The sequence below is a fragment of the Lissotriton helveticus genome, chromosome 4_1, assembly GCF_964261635.1.
Source record: "Lissotriton helveticus chromosome 4_1, aLisHel1.1, whole genome shotgun sequence".
Taxonomy (NCBI): domain Eukaryota; kingdom Metazoa; phylum Chordata; class Amphibia; order Caudata; family Salamandridae; genus Lissotriton; species Lissotriton helveticus.
Genome location: NC_136063.1, coordinates 1,363,219,969 through 1,363,243,905, shown reverse-complemented (window position 1 = coordinate 1,363,243,905; position 23,937 = coordinate 1,363,219,969). Strand labels below are relative to the sequence as shown.

The 23,937-nt window shown below is 45.1% G+C and overlaps 1 protein-coding gene across 1 annotated transcript; it reads right to left on the bottom strand.

Annotated features, from left to right (window-relative positions):
• On the bottom strand, positions 1 to 22,843 carry LOC144828153 (uncharacterized). The gene is made up of 2 exons (XM_078686261.1): positions 22,808 to 22,843; positions 1 to 912 (listed from the first exon to the last, which is right to left on the bottom strand). Exons 1-2 carry the CDS (start codon positions 22,841 to 22,843, stop codon positions 1 to 3), a joined length of 948 nt encoding a protein of 315 aa, XP_078542387.1.
• Positions 22,844 to 23,937: the final 1,094 nt, after the last annotated feature.

The following is a 23,937-nucleotide window of genomic DNA, read 5'->3' as shown; positions in this document are numbered from 1 at the left end:
CTATTGCTGTGGTGGCTTGTGATCCCTACCTCTGTCTTTTGATTTTTTGTTACACTTAAACTCAGGGTGGGAGGGATGACAGCAGAACGCACATGCATGTTTAAATTTACATGCCCCTGGTGGCCACGTGCACACTTTTCTATTGAACGCCCAGCATGTCCCTTTTTTCTCACCTGCCCCTCCCTGTGAAGTCCGAAAGGGCTGCTTCATTGGTGCCTTATGGTTTATACTCTCCAACCACACATAGATTTCAGTTTGATCCCACTCCAAGTCGGGGTCCGCTACTTTTGCCCATCTGAAATCCCTGTCATAGTCTATCCATGCAGTCCCCCCGAATGTCGTATGGGCCTTCAGAATCATGTTAGCATAACATAACAGTGGTATAGCCAACTCAGGCTTCTTTTCTAACATCACCGTGGAGAAAACATTGAAACCAAACTGCCAATTTGTGATAGATTTCTCCACCCTAGGTATCCTATCTCTGAAGGATCCTCCCTTGCCCTCTTTGTCTTTGGTCTCAACTTCCCGTCTTTTTGGTCTGATTAAGGAATAGATATCTATAAATTCCCCCTTCCAGATCTTTTCTCTCATGTCCTGTGACACATGCGCAGCCAATTTACTGCGCTTAGATAACGCTGTGTCCTGGCTCCCAATTGCTGTGGATTTGCCATCTGCGGGCTTGTTCGCACTTTCTATTGCCTTACCTTTTACAGTCCCTGTTGAAGTCTCCACTTTTGCGGGGGCCGCTTGACCCACCACTGGAGGTGCCACACTCACTGCTTTGTCCTGCGCTTTCCCTAAGATTGCCACCTGTCTGCTAATCTCCTGGAGGGCAGATTCGGTGGCCGACTGAGGCACCCATGGTGCCACTGGTGCGCTGTCAGCCTTGCTTGGTGCTCCTGGGGCTGCTAACTGCGCAAGCAATGTCGCCACTGATGCGAATATGCTGGTTGTGGGATTTGCGTCTCCCCCTGGCTGTTCCTTAAGTTGGCCTGTAGCCGAAAGGATACTATTCCCAGATGTCCCAGCCGATTCAGAGAGTACCCCCCCCCTGCTCCTTCTGTAGCGCTTGTGTAATAACTTGTGGTTCCGCTGACTCAGCTGGACACACCGTACTAGGCGCAGGCGCCAGGGCCTTTAAAACGCCCCTGATTTCAGCTAATATTGTCCCCACCTCGTCACGCTCCCCTATCTTTTGAACTGGTTGCACCCGCTCTAGCGGTGGGGGTGCTACGGGAGTCTCTGTTCGCTCTGGTTCAGTGCTCCCTTGTCCCTTCTTATTGTCCTTTGTATGCTTGGGAACTTTGGGTTACTTCCCTTTTCCCTTCCCTGGCTGTGTTCTGGGCCTATTTCTAATGGGGGAACGCTGCTCTGGGAGGTACCTTGGATCTGCGCGGGCGATCTACTCTCTCCGTGTCTGGGCCCGGCTCTGGATCTCATCCCCCATCTGGCATAAATTCCCCTTCTCTTTCCCCCTGCTCCTCCTTGCTACTACTCTCATCTTGTCCCAATTTTGCCAACATTAGCTTCAAGAGCTGTTTGAGGTCCGGGTCCCCGCCCTTGCGCTTCTTGGTATAACCCATGGCAGGCATTCTCCCCCGGGTAACTATAACCAAATCAATTCCTCTTGCTACCCGCTATGCGTGCTATACCGGGACAGGGAACCAACAATCAATCGCCTGTTATTATTACCCACAGGACTGCTGCTTCTGTAGTGCACCGTAGGAAGAGGAGTAACTTTTAATCTCCGTGTAGGCCAACTGTGCTGCTGCAACCTGCCAGTAATATGCTTAAAATGCGTGCTCCCTCGCGTCTGCGCCCCCAAAAGATGTAAAACTCTCCTGGCTAAACGTGCCCTATGCTGGGCTGACATACAGGTAACTAAAAGCACAGGAACGTTTAATTTCACCCGCTACCATGCAAGTGGCTGCGCCACAAAACCCCGTGCTGCTGCAATCTGGCAGTAATGTGCCACCAAAAGATCTAAAACCCTCCTGGAGACACGCTGAATATTGACATTGACCCGCCCCCGCTATGCTGGGCCGAGTTAACCAAAAGCGCGAGAACTTTCAAATTCACCCGCCACCCCGCGAGCGGCCGCGGGTCGAGAGTCAGCCTTGGCGAGAGCCGTTGCTGCTAGTCTGGTGGGCGCGCCCCCTATGCCCTCCCCGCCGGCCCCCTCGCACACAGACAAAGCGGGCCGAGACCTTCAGGGCAGCTCCCGGGCAGCCCCGAGCGCCCCCGGCGCTCCTACTGACGAATGAACAACGGAGGCTGCCCGAGACCTGCCCAAGCCCCCGACACCCTACCTCCGTCAGGGAGGGGAACCCGCCAGGGACTAGCGCCACGAAACCGCGATCCGCTCCACGAGACAGCTGCTAGATCCGATCCACTGCGCCGCTGCGACCCCTGCCACGCCACGAGTCACAAGTTGCAGCCTACACTCCTGGGCCCCGGCACAGGAAAATACGTCATAATGTTACATCATCATGCACAGGATGCTGATGTGGCCTCCACAAGTGTGGGCTGTAGTGCACTTAAAGAAAAGACCCACAACTTCATAAAAACAAGCATGGACACCATTAGGAAGGAAGCAGCGCTAAGGGCAGTGTAGGCAGACAGAACACAAACTTTGGAAGTAAGGAGCCAAGTTTGAGTCTTGGCGTCACCTCAACAACCTGTGGTTCTGGGCAAATCACTTAGTCTCTCCTGCCATTAAAATGAATGTGAAGTTGTGCAAGGTAACTAGTTCTCAAATAAAGAGTCACATAAATTTCGTATAGGTCTATGTGGCGCTATTTAAAAATGCAAAAAAAGTAAATAGTACCTCAATTGTGGCGTATGGAGACTAATTAATTTAAATTAATCTCTACTTTGGCCGGGCTCCACACACAGACAAGGAAGTGACGGCATCACACGGGCTGCTGAATTAGAAGAAAGCAAATAAGAGTGATAATGGTGCTACAAATAGAAAGTGACAGGCTGGCTAAAGTCCTTTTTAGGTCGAGACTGGCGTAGGCTGCGCACATGCGCAGTCTCGCCAGCGAGACTTAATGTCTCTCAGTAGCGAGGGTAAACCCCGCCCCTCTTCTCCATTGGCTGGCCTTCTAAACGGCGGCCAGCCATTGGAGAAGAGGTCCCAGTGACGTTCTTCTTTGCCTGTAAGCCCTGTCTTTTTTGGATTGAGGGGCGTGTTTTTTTACTTTCTTTCTCTCAGTGACGTCCTCAGTCAAAAACACGCCCCCCCACCCCCAGACTGAAAAGGATGGGGCTTACAGCAGAGTAACTGGGTTTTGGTCACAAGCTTCATCTTTTGACCGTGTATCATGAGAGCTTAGGAGGAGGGTTCTCAGTTTTCCATTTTACTTACTCTTATGCAGAGAGCATACAATGTACTTCCCTCTTTGTGCATATTTTTGAAAACTGGAAAAACTAATAGTGGTCTTTGGAGTGACTAACCTTTACATTTGCCCAGGACATCGGCAGCATTATAACTTCAAAAGTAAGGCGGTTTCCTTACATAAGTGGAGATGTGCTCATGGGTTTGTACTATTATGTTAGTGCACATACAGGACACACATCTCAGGATGAGTGCGTATTTATCAGATAAATAAATGCACAACTATACCAGCTCTAACTTCAGTTTTTACATATCACAAAATAAGTATGGATAAACACCTATAAGATGAGCACAAATAAACATGGATACATAGTACACGGAAATGTTTAAATAAACAAACATACCACGAAACCGGAAGGTCTATTTAAAACGGATCAGGACTACCAGAGGGGGCCAGCACTGTAACAAGCCAGGCTTTCGAGTGTGCTAGGGGCTGGAGCGGTCTGCCTAAAGAGTTAAGAAGTCACAATGAGGACCTCGGGTGGTGCTTTCATTCACTCACAGCTTGGCTTACAAATGTTTTGTCTCGCATGGCTGCGAGCGGCGACAAATTAATTCCACCAACCAGCATCACTGCGTCAGTTTAGGTTACAGCTGCCCACAAAGGGGTGGGGGAGGGGGTTGAGTAACTGGAGCCGCTCTGGGCTACCCCTGGCATGCACTGTGCCGTGGGCCCCCGCAATGGAAGAGGATGCTTCCGCCAGTGTGTGTAGAGGTTTGATGGGTGAACTTCATATGTCCGCGGGTCATTGCCAGCTCTCCCGCGTCTGAGAGTAGTTCCTGCCCTCGGGCGGATAAGGGGCAGGAGATAGTGTATCCATTTCACACCTACTCACCCAGCTTGGCTTTGAAGCGCCTGTCTGCACGCAGGATGGCTATTAATAATATTAACACCAATGAGAAGTAGTTGTTCACTCAGTGGCGTAACACAAGCCCCCCGCAGCCTCCTCGATCAGGGGGGTATGTCACTTCCCATTACAGTACAAACCCTTTGTGAGGAGAAGTGACGCTACACAAGTGGTCTGCAGCTCTATCACACAAGCAATAAAATTTTATGAATGTGCATGCCTGGTGTAGCATTTCCTTGCTGGTGACTCCACTCTCACGTGGTAAGGGTATATCAAATTACGTTTGTGTACAAAACGAGAACAGTGGGGAGTAACCGATATCGCAAGCACCACAAAAGGAAGTTTCACTCAAAAGCCCACTTGCTCTTAACTTTATGACCAATATGTATTTGTTTTTATAGTTATTGTTGCAAGAACGCGAAGGTCAGAAGACATTTTATATGCACTACTTACGTGTACGGTGGTACACGTTACATGCAGATTGTTTAATTATTTGTGTTCTACACACAATGCAGGACAAGAAAGCAGCCTGCGGACATACCCGGCGCTGGATAAAAGATGCAACTTTTTCCACAGAGGGCATAATGGAAAGGGACCTGGCTCATTCCTCGAGGGTTCACGGGGTTCCCCCACGGGAATCTTTCTCCCTCTGTGATCTTTGGGAGCATTGCTTGGAAAAAATGATGCCAGGTAATGGTGTATACATCACATTTTAAGTATGCTGGCAAAAAATGGGTTTACAAGCCGTTCCGAAGAGGTGCTAATTTAGTATTTCGCATCTTTATAAATCGTCACAGAGCCTAGAAGCATGTTTTCTCTATCACAGCAAAACTGCCCTAGCCTTTGAGAAGATTATGCACCTGCTAATTACACTGTGCTCACTACGTGAGTATATTTTTTTGCATAGCGGAATCAGCGCCTGTATAATTCAGCGTGCCCCAATTTTAACGTTGACGTAACCCATGGCACTAGACAATGCTGGCAATAGGTCTTGCATTTGCGAGAGATTAAGCTATTGGCATTGTAAATGCCATTTATTTATCTGTTTTTAAAACCAACACATAAATAAAAATGTTGTCATTTACAATGCCAAGAGCTCTAACGTTTGCAAAGGTGAGACCGTTGCATTGTAAATGCTTGTTTGTAGAGTTCTCAGATACAATAGATTGCCGCCAAAGCAACAGCGCATGCGCGCTGCCTCCAAGCTCAACTTAAAAACACAGCTACAGGAGTGGGAACGAAGGCAGGAAAGCTAACAGGGGCTGGTTAAGGATGGCAGGTGAGTTTTGTTTCACATTTAGGTCTTAGAGGAGATGCCATGTTATGTATGGCTCCCGCTTTACTCTTCTGCCCTGTGTAGCAGTTGAAGGCAGGGGCAGATGATTTTGAAGGCCATATATAACATAAAATTATAGGTGAGTCTAAAGTGAATTACGGGGATGTTTTTCACCATTGCTCTCATTGCCAATTAAATGTCTCTCACTGTTACCCATCTATAATTCTATATCTCATTCACTGGGAGCATGCAGGCCATAGTAAAGCAAGTCACTTTCTGGTCAAGTTGTTGGCTGTTGGGAAGGGGTTAATTGCTTTATTCCTGAGAAATGGCAGCATGTAGGGCGATTTCAGGTACCCAAACCTAAGATGTTGAAGGTATTTGTCTACCCCTAGGGGCAGAAATGTCAGGAGTGGGTGGGTAAATGGTGGGCTTCGCCCTGTTTTGCCTGCCTATGCTGAGAGGGGTTATTGTTTTATTCCCTTTTGGATTGGGCATTATCACCTAACTGGTAAAAGTAATGCCTACTTTGATGTGCAGAGTTTCTATATGTTATGAGTGGCGCTCACTAAGCAACAGTAAAATACCAGATTCTAAATCTGGTAACTCACTGCTATGCTTCCCACTGTGACAGGGCTCTCTGTGAGTCTGCCAGTGCACCACTGGCTTTCAGCAGCTTTGGGCAGAGAGGGGGGGGGAGAAAGGAAGGCACAGATCATGTTGAAGGTGGGTGGCAGGAGACTAGGTATTGTTAAGGGTGGGGTGATTGGGTGACAGTTACTTTTTATTTGGGTGGAAAGGCGGTGATATATGCAAAGATTGGTGATGGGCGGGAGCAAGACACCAGTTAAGTTTCTTTTTAGGTGAGTTAATGTGGTATTCTGTATGTGGGCATCAGTGATGCAAGCATCAGAACACTAACAGTAGTTTTTGATCTAATGGAACCTGTGAGGGGTATAATTTGAATAAAGCATTTAGTGAAAAGTATTCCTGAAGGCGATGCAGTGGCTGGGGCATTTTGCTGGTCGTAAACCACTTCAAGCTGTGCCTGCTTTGTTCAAGTGATGGAATAACCCACTTTTCTACAGTGGAAACAAGCTGCTGCCTGCCTTCCCCCACACACAATACAAAACCTGCACTTCTTAAGTTCACTTCTACATGCTTGTGACTCATGTGGATTTCAGCCTCCAACTCATCCACAAATAAACTATAACTGGCAAGCATCTGTGGATTGCTGTTCTAATGGATTGAGAGTGAATCTACGTTTTATCTTAAGTGCCATCCTGCATTACAACATATAAACTAAGTGGCATATTTATGATTATTTCATGCAGCGCAGCAAGCCACGTTGCTGTTGGGTGCAGCACTGTGTGAAAGGGAACGGGCATGAATGCACCGTATTTAATCATGATACATCGTATTCCTGCCCTTTCCTTGTACTGCAGTGTGCTGCATAGCTCCAATGCAGGCATCCTTGTGCCGTGGTGCAAGGGTGCCTGATTTGCAGACAGGATTGTTTTGTGCAGGAAGGGACACCTTCCTGCACAAGAACAATCCTCTGAGGCATTTTCCTCTTTCTATGTGTGCTGCAGAATACAGCACACATAGAAAGAGGAACAATAAAGGAGAAATAAAGAAATGTCTCCGTGTTACGTCTCACCTGGGGAGGTATAGCAATTTGACGCATTCCCAGGTCTACCACTAATGGTAAATCTGGGAATGTGCCAAAATCTATGGGTGGATATGTGGGAACATCCACGATCCACCCATTGAGGTGCAGTACTCTAGATTTATCAAGCAATGCTAGGTGGCCTTGTGTGGCTTGATAAATCTGACTTAGTAGTTGTGTCGCCCTTTTGTCCCCTTGCTTGGCTCAAAGGCATTACAACTTGCTGATAAATCTGCTCCTAAGTGCTGTGGTGTCTGACCTCTTACAGAGCATGACTGGAAACCAAAAGCAATCCTGGCAAAAATGCTATCCTGGCAAAAATGCTCAAACCAGTCTGCTCGCTTTGTATCCTTATGTAATCACTCTCTTTCCATTCATACATTCTCTCTCTCTCTCTCCTTCTATCTTCTCTCTCTTCTCCCTCGCTGATCACTTTCTCTCAACCTTCCCCGACCCTCACTTCCTTTCTTTGTGTCTCTCATGAATCCTCCCCGTGCCTGTTACAATTAACCTTGCAGAGCTGGGGAAATTGAAGGTGCAGCCATGGGATTTCAAAAGCGGCCTCCAAAGTTTCCAGCCCACAGGGAAAATGCCCAGTGGAATAAAAGGCCTGTCTGGCCCTGACTGGTTAGCAGTTTCTGACTTCGCTGACAACATAAATGACCTTGATCCTGATGAAGTTTTTATAACTAGGGCATTTTATCTGTTGATGTTACCCTTAGTTAGTCCAAGGCAAAATATTGGGGTTCCCACATAAGACATTCTATGATTGCACACACTATCTGTCACGGGAAAAGCTTACAGAGCTCCTCCTCTTCATCCATTGCGAGGGAGCATGCTCAAGTTGGAGCATGCCCCAGCGTGTCCTCATGGTAAACAGACAAAGGGTTTCCAAGGCAACTCACAGATAAAATGGCATGTGTTACAGTGTGCTACCATCTCAGAGGTCTCATTCAGTAACTGCGCAGCAAAAGGCTGTTGCCAAAATGACACTGAAGGAGCAAAATAAAGACATACACATGTATAGTATGGAGGGCATTTGAGAATTGTTCCAGTCAGATTATTGGATCAGGGAGTGCAGTATCAGTACAGCTTATAGGACACATTTCAAGAGGCTCACATTTGGGAATTCTGTACAAGTTGAATAAGTAAGTGGTACTGTTACAAGAGAAGAAATTAGTGTAGTAAATGTTTTTTCACGAAGGATTCTCAAGTAGCATAGTATTGAAAGTATGTGAGGAGGATTGACTTTAGGAAGGCTTCTCTCACAAAAGTTTCCTTTCAAGGTATATATCGGGTGATATTCCGACTACTGGTGGATTGAGTCTCGGATACCAATTTGGGCATTGGTGAGGGAGCCTTCGGTGCCAATTCGGGCATCAGTGAGTGAAAAGTGATAACTATTCTTTTGTGCTGACCATCTCACTTAATGGACATCATTGTTCTCTGATCACACTCACAGTTTGGTCACAAATATGTACACAGTCTGCATGACCTAATTAGAGTGACTCTCAGGGTGAAGAGAATGTTAGTTAGAGGACTGAAAAGCATTGGGAATTAATCGAGATCTTTTTATTACAGATGGTTGTATTGTGTAATTAGTCATACGGAATATCACAGCAACTCAATATTTTTACTTTGCCGGAGACCCAAGAATAAAACGGGCTGAGTGAAAAAGGCTTTTGTGCATTATACCAGAGTCTGTGAACCAACACTGAGTGGCGAACAAAAACGTTATTGGTATACTACTTGGGACCAGAGGGTCAGAACATCTATCATCATCTTCCTAAAATATCTAATATCTAATGAAAGCTCCAGGATCAATCCTGGAGTGCTATCCTTCCCAGGTGAGCACTTTCATTGAGAGGCACTGCTTTGGGAAGAAAGTACAGAAAGGTAGAGTCTATTGAAAGCTATGTAACAGATCTACACAAATTAGTATCTTCATATACATTTGGAGTTTCACTTGAGGAGAGAATTGGGGATCAATTTATGCTTGGTTGCAACATAGAAAAGGTCAAAGATGAAATGTTGCAGAATAATGATCCCAATTTAGATGAGGTATTGGCTAAAAAAAAGAACACCCAATGCCCACATTGAAAAGATTAAGAAAGACAGCATACATGTGGAGAGAGTGCTGAATATTAAGCAGAAAATGGTATACCAAGGTGAAGTGAGAGAGTTTCAATTAAAGTGTATTAGATGCGCCAATATTGCCCAACAAGAAAAGAAAAGGCACCATTTCAAGAATTGTAGAAGCAAGACCTTCAAGGGAAAGGTCAGATAGAAATAGGGAACAAAACCTCTCCTATGGAATTGAAATGTGGAGAGATAGTTTTGCAGATAAATAGTGAATGGAAAGAGAGTTCTATTGTTTTGGTAAAAGTGTAAAAAAGCTGAAGTTCACATGTTATTTCATTAAGGGACAAATATAACTTTGATGTCCAAAGATTTTACATACATGGTTTAAAAAGGACTGTGAAGCTCTTATAAAACTAATATCAAGACACTTGCCTATGATGATGAACTGTTAGACGGGTATTTTTTAGGAATAGTAGAATACAAAGGAAGATACACCTCGGGGAAAGTATATGTGTCTACTAAGGGAGACAGCATTTTGTGCTAGTTGCACCAGAAATATCTAGGACTTATGTTGGGTCCAACAACACTCCTCTCCTCTAATAATTTTAAAAGATATGATGAAGGTAAACAGTATGGGAAATGAGAAGGTAGTCACTCAAAAGTTACAAAGAGATCTTCCTGAGGTCTTCCAAGAGACATTGGGGTGTTTAAGAGTTATTTTCACCAAATTCACTTGAGGAAAGAAAACACAGACACCCAAAAACTGTAAGACATGTCATGAGTGACAAATTAGAAACATTAGTGAGAAAATGTATCATTAAGGAAGTTGAAGCCACTGAATGGTTGGAGCCAGTAGTTGCTATTCACAAAACAAATGAGACCTAGATTGCACATCAATCTCAGAGGACTGAATACGGGTGAATTGATGGATAAATATCCTATGCCTAACATTTCTGAAATGCTGTTATTGCTTAGAGGTGCAAACATTTTCACCACATTGGACTTCATGCGTCATGCCAACAGATAAAGCTGCATGGAAAATCAAAAGATCTGATGGTCTTCTCTCATTGTTTGGAATTTTTAGGTATGATAGAACGCCATTTGGCCAAATATTGACAGTGAAGGTGTTTCAGAGGACCATAGAGTGGGTAACAAAAGGGGTCGCTGACGTGACAATATATCAGGATAACCTTTTAATTTAAGGATGCAAGGAGAAAGAACATAAGGAAAGACTACGAGAAGTGTTGAGTTGACTAATGGAAAATGGATCAACTGTAAAAAGTGGGTCATAAGATTACAGGTGAGGGCATTAGGCCTAAAGAGTGTTGGTGAAGACAATTTTAGAGCTAGCTGTTAAAAGGTCTTTCCTTCTCTTCCTTCTTTCCACCCTGTCTTCCTTTATTGTTCAGCCTAGGAACACCTAGAATGTTCATTGATGTCATTGAATGTACTGTGACTGATATGTGACAGTTGACTCCTGGCTGAGCTCAAGGGAACAGCTCCTGGTGGGGCATACTTTATAACCTAGCTACCATCTTCGCTCTCCCTTAACCTTCTTGTAACCTAACTACAAATAAAGATATAACTTGGAACCTACAACCTGGCTTCCTGAAGATTCTTACTTGCAAAACTATCCTCACTGGAGAATGAAAAAGAGTTGATGACATTTCCTGGTATGAATGAATATTATAATACATTTGTACCAGGTTTTGCAGATAAAGCTAGGAGCATGAAGAGTCTTTCGAAGAAGGGAGTAGAGTTTACATGGGAATGAGGATGAATTTGTGACCTTAAAAGAAAGTTTGGCATGCACTCTTAATCTAGAAAGCTTTGATCTTTGATTACCGAAGTGAGCCTAAAAGGGTTGGCAGCAGTATTGTTGGAGAATCAGAGAGAATCATCATATTTGTATTGCATTGTTTGAAGGCACCAGACCTGAAATAGCTGGATATAGAAAAAGAAGCTCTAGGGATTCCCTGGACTTTGAGGAAACATAATGTTCTTTAAAGTAAACACTGACGACAAACCACTTGAGAAGGGATTTACTAAGAAGGGCAAAGATGTTGTTTCCGGTAGGGTGACCAAATGGGTTATTTGGGTTATTTGGTTCAAAGAGTTTAACTACCATGTTGAATATATCCCGGCAGCCAATAACTGTATAGATGACTGGTTATCAAGGCTTGTTTCTAATGAAAAAGTAGGGGAGATTGATGAAGAAGGAGATTAGTTGAAAAAGTACACCCTGTCTGAAATTTCAGAAAGACTGAGTGAGGATAAGTGGAAAGGAAAGGTAGAAGATGATGTGGGTCTACAAGAAGTGTTAGAATTTATTATGGATGGTTGGAAAAGTACAGTAGATTGCAGTGAGCAGTGTAGGAAATTTTGGAGCGATAAGGATGATCTTGTGGAAGAAGAGGGGCTAGTTTCCAGGGGCACAAAATTGATTTCTCCTTATGTGAATTGATAAATCCGGCTCATCAAGAGCACCAGACTATAACTAAGGTTAAAAAGAGAGTGAAATTGAGCTATTGGTGGCAGGGCATGGGCATTCAATCTTAAAGGGCAGTTAGGGATTATGTAGAATGTTTGCACAGCGATACAATTCACAAATCATGCATGCAGCACATGGTAGAGTGAAGACTACAGAAGCAACCTTGGGCAGATGTAGAGCTGGGCATCTTGATTCTATTACACAGTCAAGGCAGTCAAAGCTATGTGTTAGTTTTGATTGAGTTGTATTCTGGGTAGTCTAAAATATGAATTACAAATGGCATTGAAACTAGGCATATAGCTACATTTTTAAGGGATGTGTTTACAAGACAGGGAACCCAATACAATGTGGAGAGATAATGGAATTCAGCTTATGTTGAGTCAGATGCATTTTATTTAGAAAGAGAGAATAATTGTACATACAATGTTGTCCCCACTCCTATCTTAATGCCAATTAGATAGCTGAGAGATTCAACAGAGTGTTAAAGGAAGTCAAAATAATTGTGGAAACCAGTGGGAAGAATTGGCAAGAAAAAGTATCTATGAGAATTGATGTGTATAGACTTACTCCGCATTCCACAACTGGTAAGATACCGCTCAAATTGTTCAGAGGTAGGAGACCTGTTTTTTTTGGGCTGGCTGAACAATAGGGCTGCAGAAAAATATGTTGGTGATGACTGGAGGAACAAAGAGATAAGCAAAATGTGAGAAAGAAAGTTGTGGTAAAATGACAAGAAAACAGCCAAAAGAACAGTTGTGTGCATGGGAGTTTTGATCAAGATCAAACGTTCTTGATGCAGAGATCATGGTCTAAGTCTTCTAAACCAATAAGATTCATCAAACTGTTTACCAAAGACACGAAGACTGAAGACTCGAGGATTTGGAACATAAATAGAGTGGTGGTGGTGAAAAGGAATGAAAGTTGTGAGTTGTGAGTTGTGAGTTGGAGAGAGGCAAGAAGTATGACAGATTGAAATAAATTCCTAAATCTGTGACAAGGTGTGCTTTCTATTTGAAAGAATAAATGGATGTAAGCTTGACTGTGAGAAGAAGCAACAGAGAAGTGAAGCTGCCCAGATACTTGCTGGTGTAGAAGAGATAGTTTTGGAAACTCACTCTACTTCAAGCTGTGCCAGCTTCTTCCATGTGAGAGAATGTTCCACTTTTATACCGTTAATTATTGCTGAAGATGACATGAGAGGGTGGCAAGATGGCAGGTATTCTTTGTTTTGGTGTAGGAGGGCCTGATGGGCAGAGAATGGCGATGGTTGGTGGTAAAACACAAGGCTTAACAAGGTTCAGGGGCTGAAGGAGGCTAGTCTATGTTGTGTACAGCTCATCTTCACTCCTGTACTTCTGCATAGCTGTTGAAAGCGAAGGCAGAATTATTTGGCCGTACATAACATAAAATTACAAATAGGAAACACTGAATAATGGTGATGTTTTCATCTTGGGATTCTGATTGGCATCATAGATAATTCAAGCTTTGCTTTCATTGTCCATTTGATGCCAATCAGACCCCATCAATGAAATATATCCCATTATTCACGGGGGTGAGGTGGGGAGTGCGACCTTGCTCTTTGCCGGGGCCGGTTTTCGGCCGTTTTTGTTACAGGGCCAATTTTGCAGCTATGCTGCAAAAACGGCCCTGTAACAAAAACTGCCCCCAGGGGTCCAAACAGGCCCCACCCTTGCGGCCCACTGGGGGATTGCCCGGTGCCCGCAACGGCCATTCCGGCCCTGCTGTTCACCCATGGGCTCATGCCAGGTTTGGTGTGGAGATTCCAGCGGGCTGGGTGAGCCATTGCGACCTGGTGGTGGACATCCGCAGTGTGTGGTGCTGGGGGTTGTTTCTACAATAAAGCTCTTCGATATAACACTGGTTCCTGTCGTCACAGAGCGCAACATCTTCGCACAAGACTATATGAAATTGTATTCTGTTCAGAAAAACCGCGCAGTTCAGAAATTACTCTGTTTTGTAGAATCCTTGAGTTGTTTTGAAAATAAATATGCCAAGGAGGTGCACAATTCATGGTATTCCATCCTTCTGGGCACAGAGGGCATTACCATCGTCATCCTGGCCTGACCCAAAGCCACCCTGCAAAACAGCTATCGCCTATTTCAAGTCTTTCACGAGTTTCCTTTCATTTCACGTCGGTGTGGAATCTCGAGCGGTCCTGCCAACGTCAGCCCGGGTTTACACCAGAGCATGACGCAGAGATGACCGTTCCTTACATTTGAAACAAGCTCCTTCTGTTAGGAGTTACTGGTCGTGCGCGCGGCCTGCAGCCTGGACGCTAAACACCTCATTGAAGTCATTTGAAGGCGCCGAGATTGGATCCTTCCTGAGGGCTTACATTGCTGGCTGGTCATTTTTCGCTCATTCCTTCAAACACTTGAGTCATTTTCGACAAATTCTGTGTGAGACGTCCTTCTTTTACTTTACCAAAACAACTGAACATTGGTACCAGATGGGTCCTACAATTTCCTCTATTTTGTTTGGCAGTCGTTATTCATTAGAACAGGCTTCTCCAAGGAGTAGCTCTGAGCTACTGGTAGCTCTACAGGGCCCGATGGAGAAAACAAACCAGCCCTGGCAATTAAGTAGGGCCTGACCTGGGGGGGTGAGAGGGGGGGGAGCATGGGGAGGGATGCTGGTGGGAAACACTGTTGCTGCTTTTGTTAATTTTTTACTGCTGCAAAAACGGCCCCCAGTAACAAAAAAACGGTTGCCACTGCTCCAAAACTGGCCCCCCACCCTTCCGGCCTACTGGGAAAAAGCCTGGTACCTGCTACGGCCTGTCTGGCCCTATAGCTCTCCTGCTACCTGTAAGCAGCTCTCCTGTAACCTTTTGCTTTGTTGAATAAATATATATGTGCTAAAATTGATTGTGTATTCAACATGAACATGTGTGTATTTTCAGAACTCATAAGCTAATTTTTGGAGAAAAAAAATGAATGAATTTTCAAAATATATTTAAGGCTGAGTTTTGAGTGACACATCGTGTGGGGAGACTTATAGCTAATATTATTACTTTCGTGACGGGGCACTGCAGCTGTGGCTGGCATGTATTTCCTATGTCGAGGTATTCCAAATTGATAAAGCCTTTCTTTACACTACTGCCGGCAATCCTGCCTGATGCACTGGGTTGATCACTGCTGTTAATATTGCATATGGTGGACACTAATGCAATCTTGTCTTATGTGGTCACTATCACAACTCTAATAATATTAGAGGCTCGCAATGATTTTCATTTAACATAAGTGGCTCTTATTAGACAAAAGGTTGGAGACGCCTTCATTAGAATCTATTGGCATCGTTGGCAAAGTTCAGGCTTTTTGTATTGATCATTTCTATCACTGCCTAGTGCTCTAAAGTGGCCACAGGGTAACATGTTCGCACTCTGTAAATATATAAAAGTTCAAAATAATACTGATTACGACAGAATATGACCTTGTATTGTGTTGTAATATTTATATAGCCATTCATGCCATTGTCTTGACTCAGAAGTGCTCTTCTAGGCGGGTGGGTAGGAGGCTATCCCATTGTTGCGTATGGTTGGATGAGTATATATTTATTTTGTGGTCTTTGTGGAAAGCTTTTGGTATACAGTGTAAAGCTCAGTGATATGCTGTGTACACCTAGATGAATTTGTTTATAGCGCGCTTCTTTGTGGAAAATTTAGAGTGCAATTCCTGAAGCTTGGAAAGATACCCCAGTCGTGTCGTGGCGAAGTTGACATTTTTTTTACAGGGGATGTGTTGGCATAAACCCAATTATTTGTTTCAAACAATACATGGCAAATTCATAGCTATGGGGTGAACAAAGGTAAACACCTTATAGGGTTTGAGGATGTTTACAAATGTAATTCATTTTAAAGTCCACTGTGGGTAAAATAGGTGGGTGTTCCTATAGATCAAATGTCAGTAAGGTTGGGGCTAAATCAATCACATACTAGCATGGCATCTGCAGATTTTTTTTCAGGGGGAGGGATAATTTTAAAGTCATTCATACACCAACCCTTTCCAAAGAGCAGCATGATTTTGAAATTTTGTTAAGGGCAAGTGATAATTCGCCCCTGCAGACGCCCATCCATATTAGGCTATCTGACCTGTGAGGTATAACTAACATATACATTGCAATAAATACAATAGAAGTCAATTTGTGGAGCACACAGATGCCTCTGAGAAGGTGTTCCAGTGCTAAAAGGAATGGTCATAACCAAGAAAAACCTATTAGCAGAGAGGCTAGATGCCTTCTAGGCTGGAATCAAAAAGCAGGGTTTTGAAGCTCTTTCTGAAGACAGCTTCCGGGGGCTGCTTCATAAGCCAAGAGGAAGAGCATTCTACAACTTGAAGGCCATGAAAATGAATGATATGCCTCCTCTTCTGGCCTTTTAAATGCAAAGGAGTTGGAACAGTTTGAGGTTGTTTGTTCTCAGTGATCTCACCTGGCAGTAGGGCTTAAATCAGCTCCTAAGATAAAGAGGACAATTGTGGGTACAGACCCTAAAGTCAAAGATGAGTGCCTTGAATTAGATCCTCTTACTGACTGAGAGTCAATGAAGGTGTTGTAGGTGGCCAGACACCGAAACACAAGGAGGAATATGGAGAGTAAATCGAGCAGTGGAGGTTTGAATAGTTTGAAGTCGCAGGGTTAGAAATGCAGCGGGGTTAGAGATGGAGGCAACCCCAAGTACAAGCTGTTGGCATAGTCCAACCCGGATGTAACCAGCATGAACTATTGTATTCCGAAAGTCATCAGCAATGAGATGAAGCATCCTTCTTAGAGCCAGAAGAATAGAAAAATAGATGGCAGATATTGCCTTGATTTGGGGCTCAAAAGTAAGATTTATATCAAATTTCACTCTAAGATTTCTTACAATAGGTGCAGGGAGAGGGGGCATCCAGTTCTGACGGCTACCAGATGCTTGATTCAGAGAGTCCTTCATGCCGAAGAAAAGAATCTCAGTTTTATCTGAGTTAACTTTTAAGCAGCTTGCATTCATTCATCAACTACTGCCTTAAGGCAAAGCTTAAAGGAACTCAAGGTAATTGACGTGTTTTCATAAAAATTCAAAAGGAGTTGGGTGTCATCTGTGTAGGATACAACCCACACACCCCGTGAGTCAACTAATTTTGCCAGTGATTTGATTTGATTTATGGTTCTGTAAAGCGCACATATGCCCATGGGCGTCTTGGCGCTGGAGGTACAGAGAGACTGGTGCGGCCGTGAGAAACCGGCTAACCAGATGTGAACAACCATGTTTTTACCAATTTCCTGAAGGAAAGCAGGGAGGTGTTGTTTTTGATTGCAAATGGAAGCAGGTTTCAGTCTTTAGCTGCGTGTAGCAGGAAGCTACTTCTTCCCACCTAACCTGTTTGAAACGGGGGATCTGGATCAATTTTGCCTGACTGGAACGCAATTTCCTGGGTGGCTCATAAAATTTGAGGTGCGTTCTTAAGAACTGAGAGCCAGAGCCATGAAAGGCTTTGTATGCTAGACAAACAGATTTAAATTTGATTCTTTTTACCATGGGGAGCCAATGTAGGGCACCTAGGTGATGAGAAATGGGTTCAGAACTGGGAATGTTCAGTACCAGCCTTGCTGCTGAATTTTGCAGGCGTTGTAGTTTAGCTAAGTGCTGGGCTTGCATCCCGGCGTACAGGGCATTCCCATAGTCTAACCTCGACAGAGCCAGCGTCATGACTACCGTTTTGCGGGAGTCAATGGGAATGTATGACAGGAGCTTCCTAATCATGTTCAGGATATACCACATGGTGGATATTAGTTTGTTAGTCTGGGCGTCAAAAGTTAATCTATTATCAAGTGTCATGCCCAAATGTTTCACTTTGTTAACTGGGGATGGGCAGTTGCTGAGATTAGCTGGCCACCATTCCGGGGTCCAGAATTCGTTACTTGTTCCTAGTATCATGACCTCACTTTTGTCCCCATTCAATTTCAGGCAGTTTCTCTGCATCCACTGGCTGACCTGCAGCATACAGTTTTTGAATTTCTCTGCTGTATCTGAGGAGTCGTTTGTGATTGAGACCACTATTTGGGTGTCGCCTGCGTACGAGACTGGAAGGAAACCACAGGTCCTAATAATTCCTGCCAGAGGGGCTACGTACAAATTAAAGAGAGTGGGGCTTAACGATATTCCCTGAGGAACCCCACAGGGGGAGCTGAAAGGTTTGGATTTTGCTTCTCCCAGCTCGACTGTAAAAGTCCTAATGCGCAGATACGATGCCAGCAGTTTTCTTGCATCTGGATGTACGCCGACCTCTGCGAGTCGACCCAGGAGTGTATCATGGCTGACCGTGCCAAAGGCTGCCAAAAGATCCAACAGGATCAAGACGGCCCTCCCTTCGCCATCCATTACACTCCTGAGGTCTTCTGCCTTAAGCAGGGCTGTTTCAGTTCCGTGTCCCTCTCGGAAGCCGTACTGAGAGTGGTCTAAGACGTTCGTCTCTGTGAGATATTGGACCAGTTGTTTGTTCAGCAATCTCTCCAGAACCTTAGCACCTAAAGGTATCCTTGCAATAAGCTTGTAGTTCCCAGGTTCTTGTGGATATAAGTTGGGTTTCTTTAGTAGTGGTAGGACTGATGTGGATTTCCACAGTTCAGGGAAGTGACCTGAGTTCACTATTTGGGACATAAGCCTGACCAATTGCTTGATTAGGAACACAGAGAATAGGTACAGTACTTTAGGTGGGCATGGGTCCACAAGTGCACCCGATTTAGTGTTCATAACTGCCTGAGATACCTGTTCTAGTGAGGGTGGCAAAAATTGAAACAGTGGAATCAGTTTTGTTGGAGAAATTTCTTCACTGAGTTCGGGTTTTGCAAATGTAAGGGGCTGCATGTCAGTAGATTTGAATGACTCATATACCGAGGTCACTTTATCTATAAAAAATTTACCTAAGATGTTACAGAAATCAGAGCTGATCGAAGCCTGTTTATCGGTATCTATTTTGGATAATTTTTACAGTTCTTTACTAGAGTTTTTAGCCTCCTTTCTGAATGAAGTAGATACTTTTTTCTGTAAAACTAATTTTTTATATACGTTCAGTGAGGTTTTGTATTCAGTTTTCATCTCATGGTCGTAATTGACTCTCCATTTCCTTTCCAATTTTCTACAATATCGTTTTTGAGCCTTGAGTGAGTCGGAGAACCATGGTTGGGATGGCTTTTTTTTCCTAAAGGTAGTTTTTTTTAGCTGTACTGCTATTCTAATGGCAGAAGTTATCCAGTTTGAAATTTGAGATGTGGCGCCGTTACTCTCTGGTATCAGGTCAGGAATGGTAGATGAGAGTTGTTCTTTTAGTTTAAGGGAGTCTAGTCTAGACCAGTCTAAATATGACGTGGGTCTGGGTGGTGGGGTGGGGGGAACTACATTCTTTTTCACCTTTATGGAGAAGGGTATTACCTTGTGGTCTGACCACAGAACCGGTAGGATTTCAATTATCTCAATGTTCTTATTGGACGTAAAGATTCCGTCGAGAGTACGCCCCGCTTTGTGTGTATCCTTTTTAACAATCTGTTCCGAGGCTAAATTGGTGAATGCATCTATCAGGGTAGCCGTGCCTGCATCTGCACTCTACTCTAGGTGCAGGTTAAAGTCACCTAGGATGGTAAAATCTGAACTCCTTACACTGGATTCCAGAACGGGCTAAGTAGTTGTGTCAGAGGAGTTTTGGCTTTTGGTGGCCTGTATATCAAAAGGCCATTAAATGTATAGTTATTCGTAATGTTAATTTGCAAAGATAGAGTTTCGCAGTCCGGATTGCTGCCTTGGTCTGAGCCTTTCACCTTTAAATCCTTTCTGGCAATGATAGCCAAGCCACTCCCCCGTTTCCCTTTTCTATCTGCTCTGATGATTGTAAATCCCTCAGGAATGGCTAGTACTAGATCAGTATCTGAGGCTTCATCAGTCCAAGTCTTGGTGATGAAGATAATATCTAGGTTTTGCGATTCTATTCATTTTGGGCAGCGTTTAACTTTCATCGACGGCTGCAGTGTGGAGCAGCAGGGCTTAAGTCTCAGTAAGAGTAGCTCCTGCTTAGAGTAACTTATCCTCTCATGTTCTGTCTTTATTTGTGTAGGGGTCGTGGCAGACGGGGTTGACGGGGTTGACTTTTGCGTGCCATCGGCACACCCGCTGCGTGCGTCCGCTGCGCGTAAGTGTGTCCACTCTAACCCCTTCGGCGCCCTCCGTTCAATTGGCACTTGCCGTGATGGACCGGGGTGCCTGGGGCGGAGCTCCACCAGGGGTGAGGGATGTGCAACACATAGACATTAAAATGGGTGGAGCTAAGCGTCGAGCCCTGGGGCACTCCACTCTCAAGACGTTTGGATGAAGAGGTATAAGGCAGCCTGAGAGGGATCAATGATTAAAGATTTTAACTATTGCAGAGCCTAGATTCTGATTTCAATCCTTTTGAGTCTGTCAAGAAGAATAGCATGAAAGACCATAGTGAATACCAAGAACATATCAAGTATCATTACCATAACATGTGAATTCAGATCCAGATTTTCTTTTATGAACTCTAAAACTTTGAGCAGGGCCGACTCTATACTGTATCGAGCACAAAATCTCAATTGGGAATCATGCAGCAGATGATCGGGTTCAGAGATATCTGCCTATTAACATTTTTCTCCAAGAGTTCAGCAACTGAAGGAAGGAGTTTTGATTGGTCTAAAGTTGCTTGGGACCTCCAGATCAGCCGACGGTTTCTTTAACAGGGGAAGCAACAATGCTTGCTTCCCATTTGAAGCAACCAGCGCCAGGTCCATCAGTCTATTTATAATGGGATTCACCACTGGAGCAGCACATTTTAAATTGGCACGAGAGCAAGGGCCCAGAGGGGAACCTGATTTGCATCTTACAAGTTCTGCCATAGTCTCCTCTAAGGTTATAAAATTAAATCTACTAAGTAGTGGACCTGGGTGAGGGTTAGCCCAGCCACCATTCTCATTGTTTCCGTCATCACTACTATTACCAACACATCCATGACCACCACCCTTACCACTACAAGTAGTACCACAAGCACTACCATCATTACCACCACCATAACCATTACCACCGCCACCATTACAACATTGCTATGATAACCATTACTAGCAACACCACCATTGCTGCCATTACCACCACCACCATTGCCATTATCACCACCACTTTTACTACCATCACCATTACCACCACCAGCACTGCAATATTCTCAACAACACCCATTAACACCCCCACTGACATTGCCCCACCACCTCCAAAACACAGCCACAGTTATCAGAACCACTATTATCACCAATAACACAACTAGTACCAACACCCCCACCATTACCACCATTGCACTTTTACTGCCATTACAATCACCACTATTGCCATTACTACCACCAACACTACTACCATTACCATTAATACCACTAGTACCATTACCATTACTCTTACCATTACGACTATCAGCATGATCACTACTCCAACCTTACCACCCCCACCATTATTAGTACCACCATCATCATTATCACCATTGCTACCTCCATTTTCACTACCATTACCACTATCACCACAATCATGATCACCCCTACTACCACAGCTATCATCACCACAATTATTATCACCGCTTTCATTACCAACATTATCAACACCAGTGCCACGCTACTCCCACCATTATCAACATTAGCACCTCCCCTATTACTGGCACCAACATCATTCCCACCATTACCACAACCACCGACATTACCACCATCACCTATAACATGACAAGTGCCAGTAAAACCACCACCACTCTTATCACCAACATTACTACCTCCATTATTACCACCACCAGTATCAGCAACATTACTACCTTTACCACCATTACTGCCACTACCACCATTACCATCAGAATAGGACACTTTAGTCCGCAGGCGTTTACAACATGTGACATTATACCGCATTTTTTACTCTGCAAAATCTTTTAGCCAACGCAGGGCTTTACAACACAATCCATTACAACGCATTCCCCATTACAACATGATTTACTATTCTATCTCCACGGGCGTTGTAATGGGGAATGCGTTCTAATTGTTTGCGGTGTAAAGCCCTGCATTGTAAAAGATTTCGTGGAGTTAAAAATGTGGGGTAATAGCATTCGTTGTAACACATGTGTGGTAAAGGATGTTTACCTGTGTCCAGCCTGACTCCAGTCAGAACTGGTCGCTCCTCTCGCAGCTCGCCCCAGCCATTTGGTGCCAGCGACCTGCATCCTGCCCTGCCTTCCTGCCATGCCATCTTGCACCCTGCCACTGTGCCTGGTATCGTTGCCTGCATTGTGCCTGCGACCGCATTGATTTTAATTTAAATTGTGATTGTGTGCCAGTGACTTTAACTTTAATTTTAATTTTACTGCAACTGTGTGCCAGCTAATTTGCGCCTGCTACCGCATTGTGTGCCCCTGACAGTGCCAGCGATCGTGCCCACGACCTCCCAGCCTTGTTGTTGTGCCTTGAGCCTGTCCACGCCGCCACTGCTCCCCCGGAGCCCCACCCCCGCTCCCTCCAGCTCCTACTGGCCATCCTACCCCGCCCCCGCCTCCCAGCTGACCCTCCCTCGCCCCGCCCCCCTCCTTTATCCATTTATGACAGATGGACCTACGCGCAGCGTTCACGCGCAGCGGTCGCGCCCCATGCGCGCCGAAGATGCGCCAAAGGTAAGCCCGTCTACGCCCGTCCGCGCCTGGACCGCGCCCAGCGCCAGACCCCCTGGTCCACGCAAACCCCAATCCACCCGCATAACATATGCCGCCGCCACCATCCTAGCCCTTAACCCCGGACGCACACCGCGATGCTACGAAGCCGGCCCGGGACGTACCCACGGTCCCTTCGCCTGCCATTCCTGCAAATATACCAGCATCAAGACCCAGGCCACATCCACTAACCCCAAAAACAGATCCGACTCTTATCACCTGAAGTGCATTCTGCTAAACACCCGCTCGATCCACAGACACACCACTGAACTCTGGGATCTACTGAACACTACATCACCGGACATCGCCTTCCTTACCGGAACATGGATGAACGCGTCATCAACACCCGACATCGCCATAGCCATCCCGGACAACTACAAAATCATCCGAAAAGACCGCACCATCCAAACAGGAGGAGGCATCGCCATCGTCCATAAGAACACCATCAAAATCACGACCAACTCAGACGATAACCTCACAACCGCCGAACACCTCCACTTCCAGATCCACACCGACCCTAGAACCACACTTAGAGGCACCCTCATCTACAGACCTCCAGGAACCCGTAAACAATTCAGCGAAGACATCACTGACTTCATTAGTCCACATGCCTTCGCATCTGAGAACTACATCCTACTAGGCGACCTCAACTTCCACCTGGAAAAGAAGAACGACAGCAACACCACCACCCTTCTTGACAACCTGGCCAATCTCGGCCTCAAACAACTTGTCGACACCCCCACCCACTTAGCCGGACATACGCTCGACCCAATCTTCTCCTCCAGCAAACATATCTCCTTTGATCACACCACAGCCCTCCATTGGACGGACCACAGTTGTGTTCACTTCAGCTACAAAACCACCTTGACCCACAACCCCCCACAACCTATTCCCAGAAGGAAATGGAACAAAATCACCACCGACCAACTCCTCACATCGCTCAACCAAAACCCACCCGCCCTCTCATCGGACCCAAACGAAGCGGCCATCAAACTCAAACAATGCATCACTCACAGCGCTGACGAATTAGCACCCTTGAAAATCCATCGCACCAAACAAGACAGCAAAAAGGCCCCTTGGTTCAACGATGACCTCAAGAAATCCAAAAAGCTATGCCGTACTCTCGAGAAAACATGGAGAAAAAACCCAACCACCAGCAACATGTCCACCCTCAAGGCAGCCACCCGCAAGCACCACCAGCTGATTAGATCCACCAAGAAATCTGCATTCAAGAATCGACTCGACAACAACGCCCATAACAGCAAGGAACTATTCAACATCGTCAAAGAATTCACCAACCCCACCGCAGCCTCAAACGACATCACTCCCTCCCAAAACCTCTGCGACTCGTTATCCTCCTTCTTCTACAACAAAATTGCAGACATTCATAAAAGTTTCGAAAACAGCTCCAACGAACAATACTCTCCACCCCCCTCAGAACCCAAAC

What these genes read in the sequence shown, in the direction of transcription:
- LOC144828153 (XM_078686261.1), bottom strand. Translation starts at nt 22,843, where the DNA reads ATGTCGGGTGTTGATGACGCGTTCATCCATGTTCCG. An exon ending in ACGCGTTCATCCATGTTCCG is followed by an intron (nt 913 to 22,807) that starts GTAAGGAAGGCG and finishes TTGCTTGCGCAG; the next exon opens with TTAGCAGCCCCAGGAGCACC.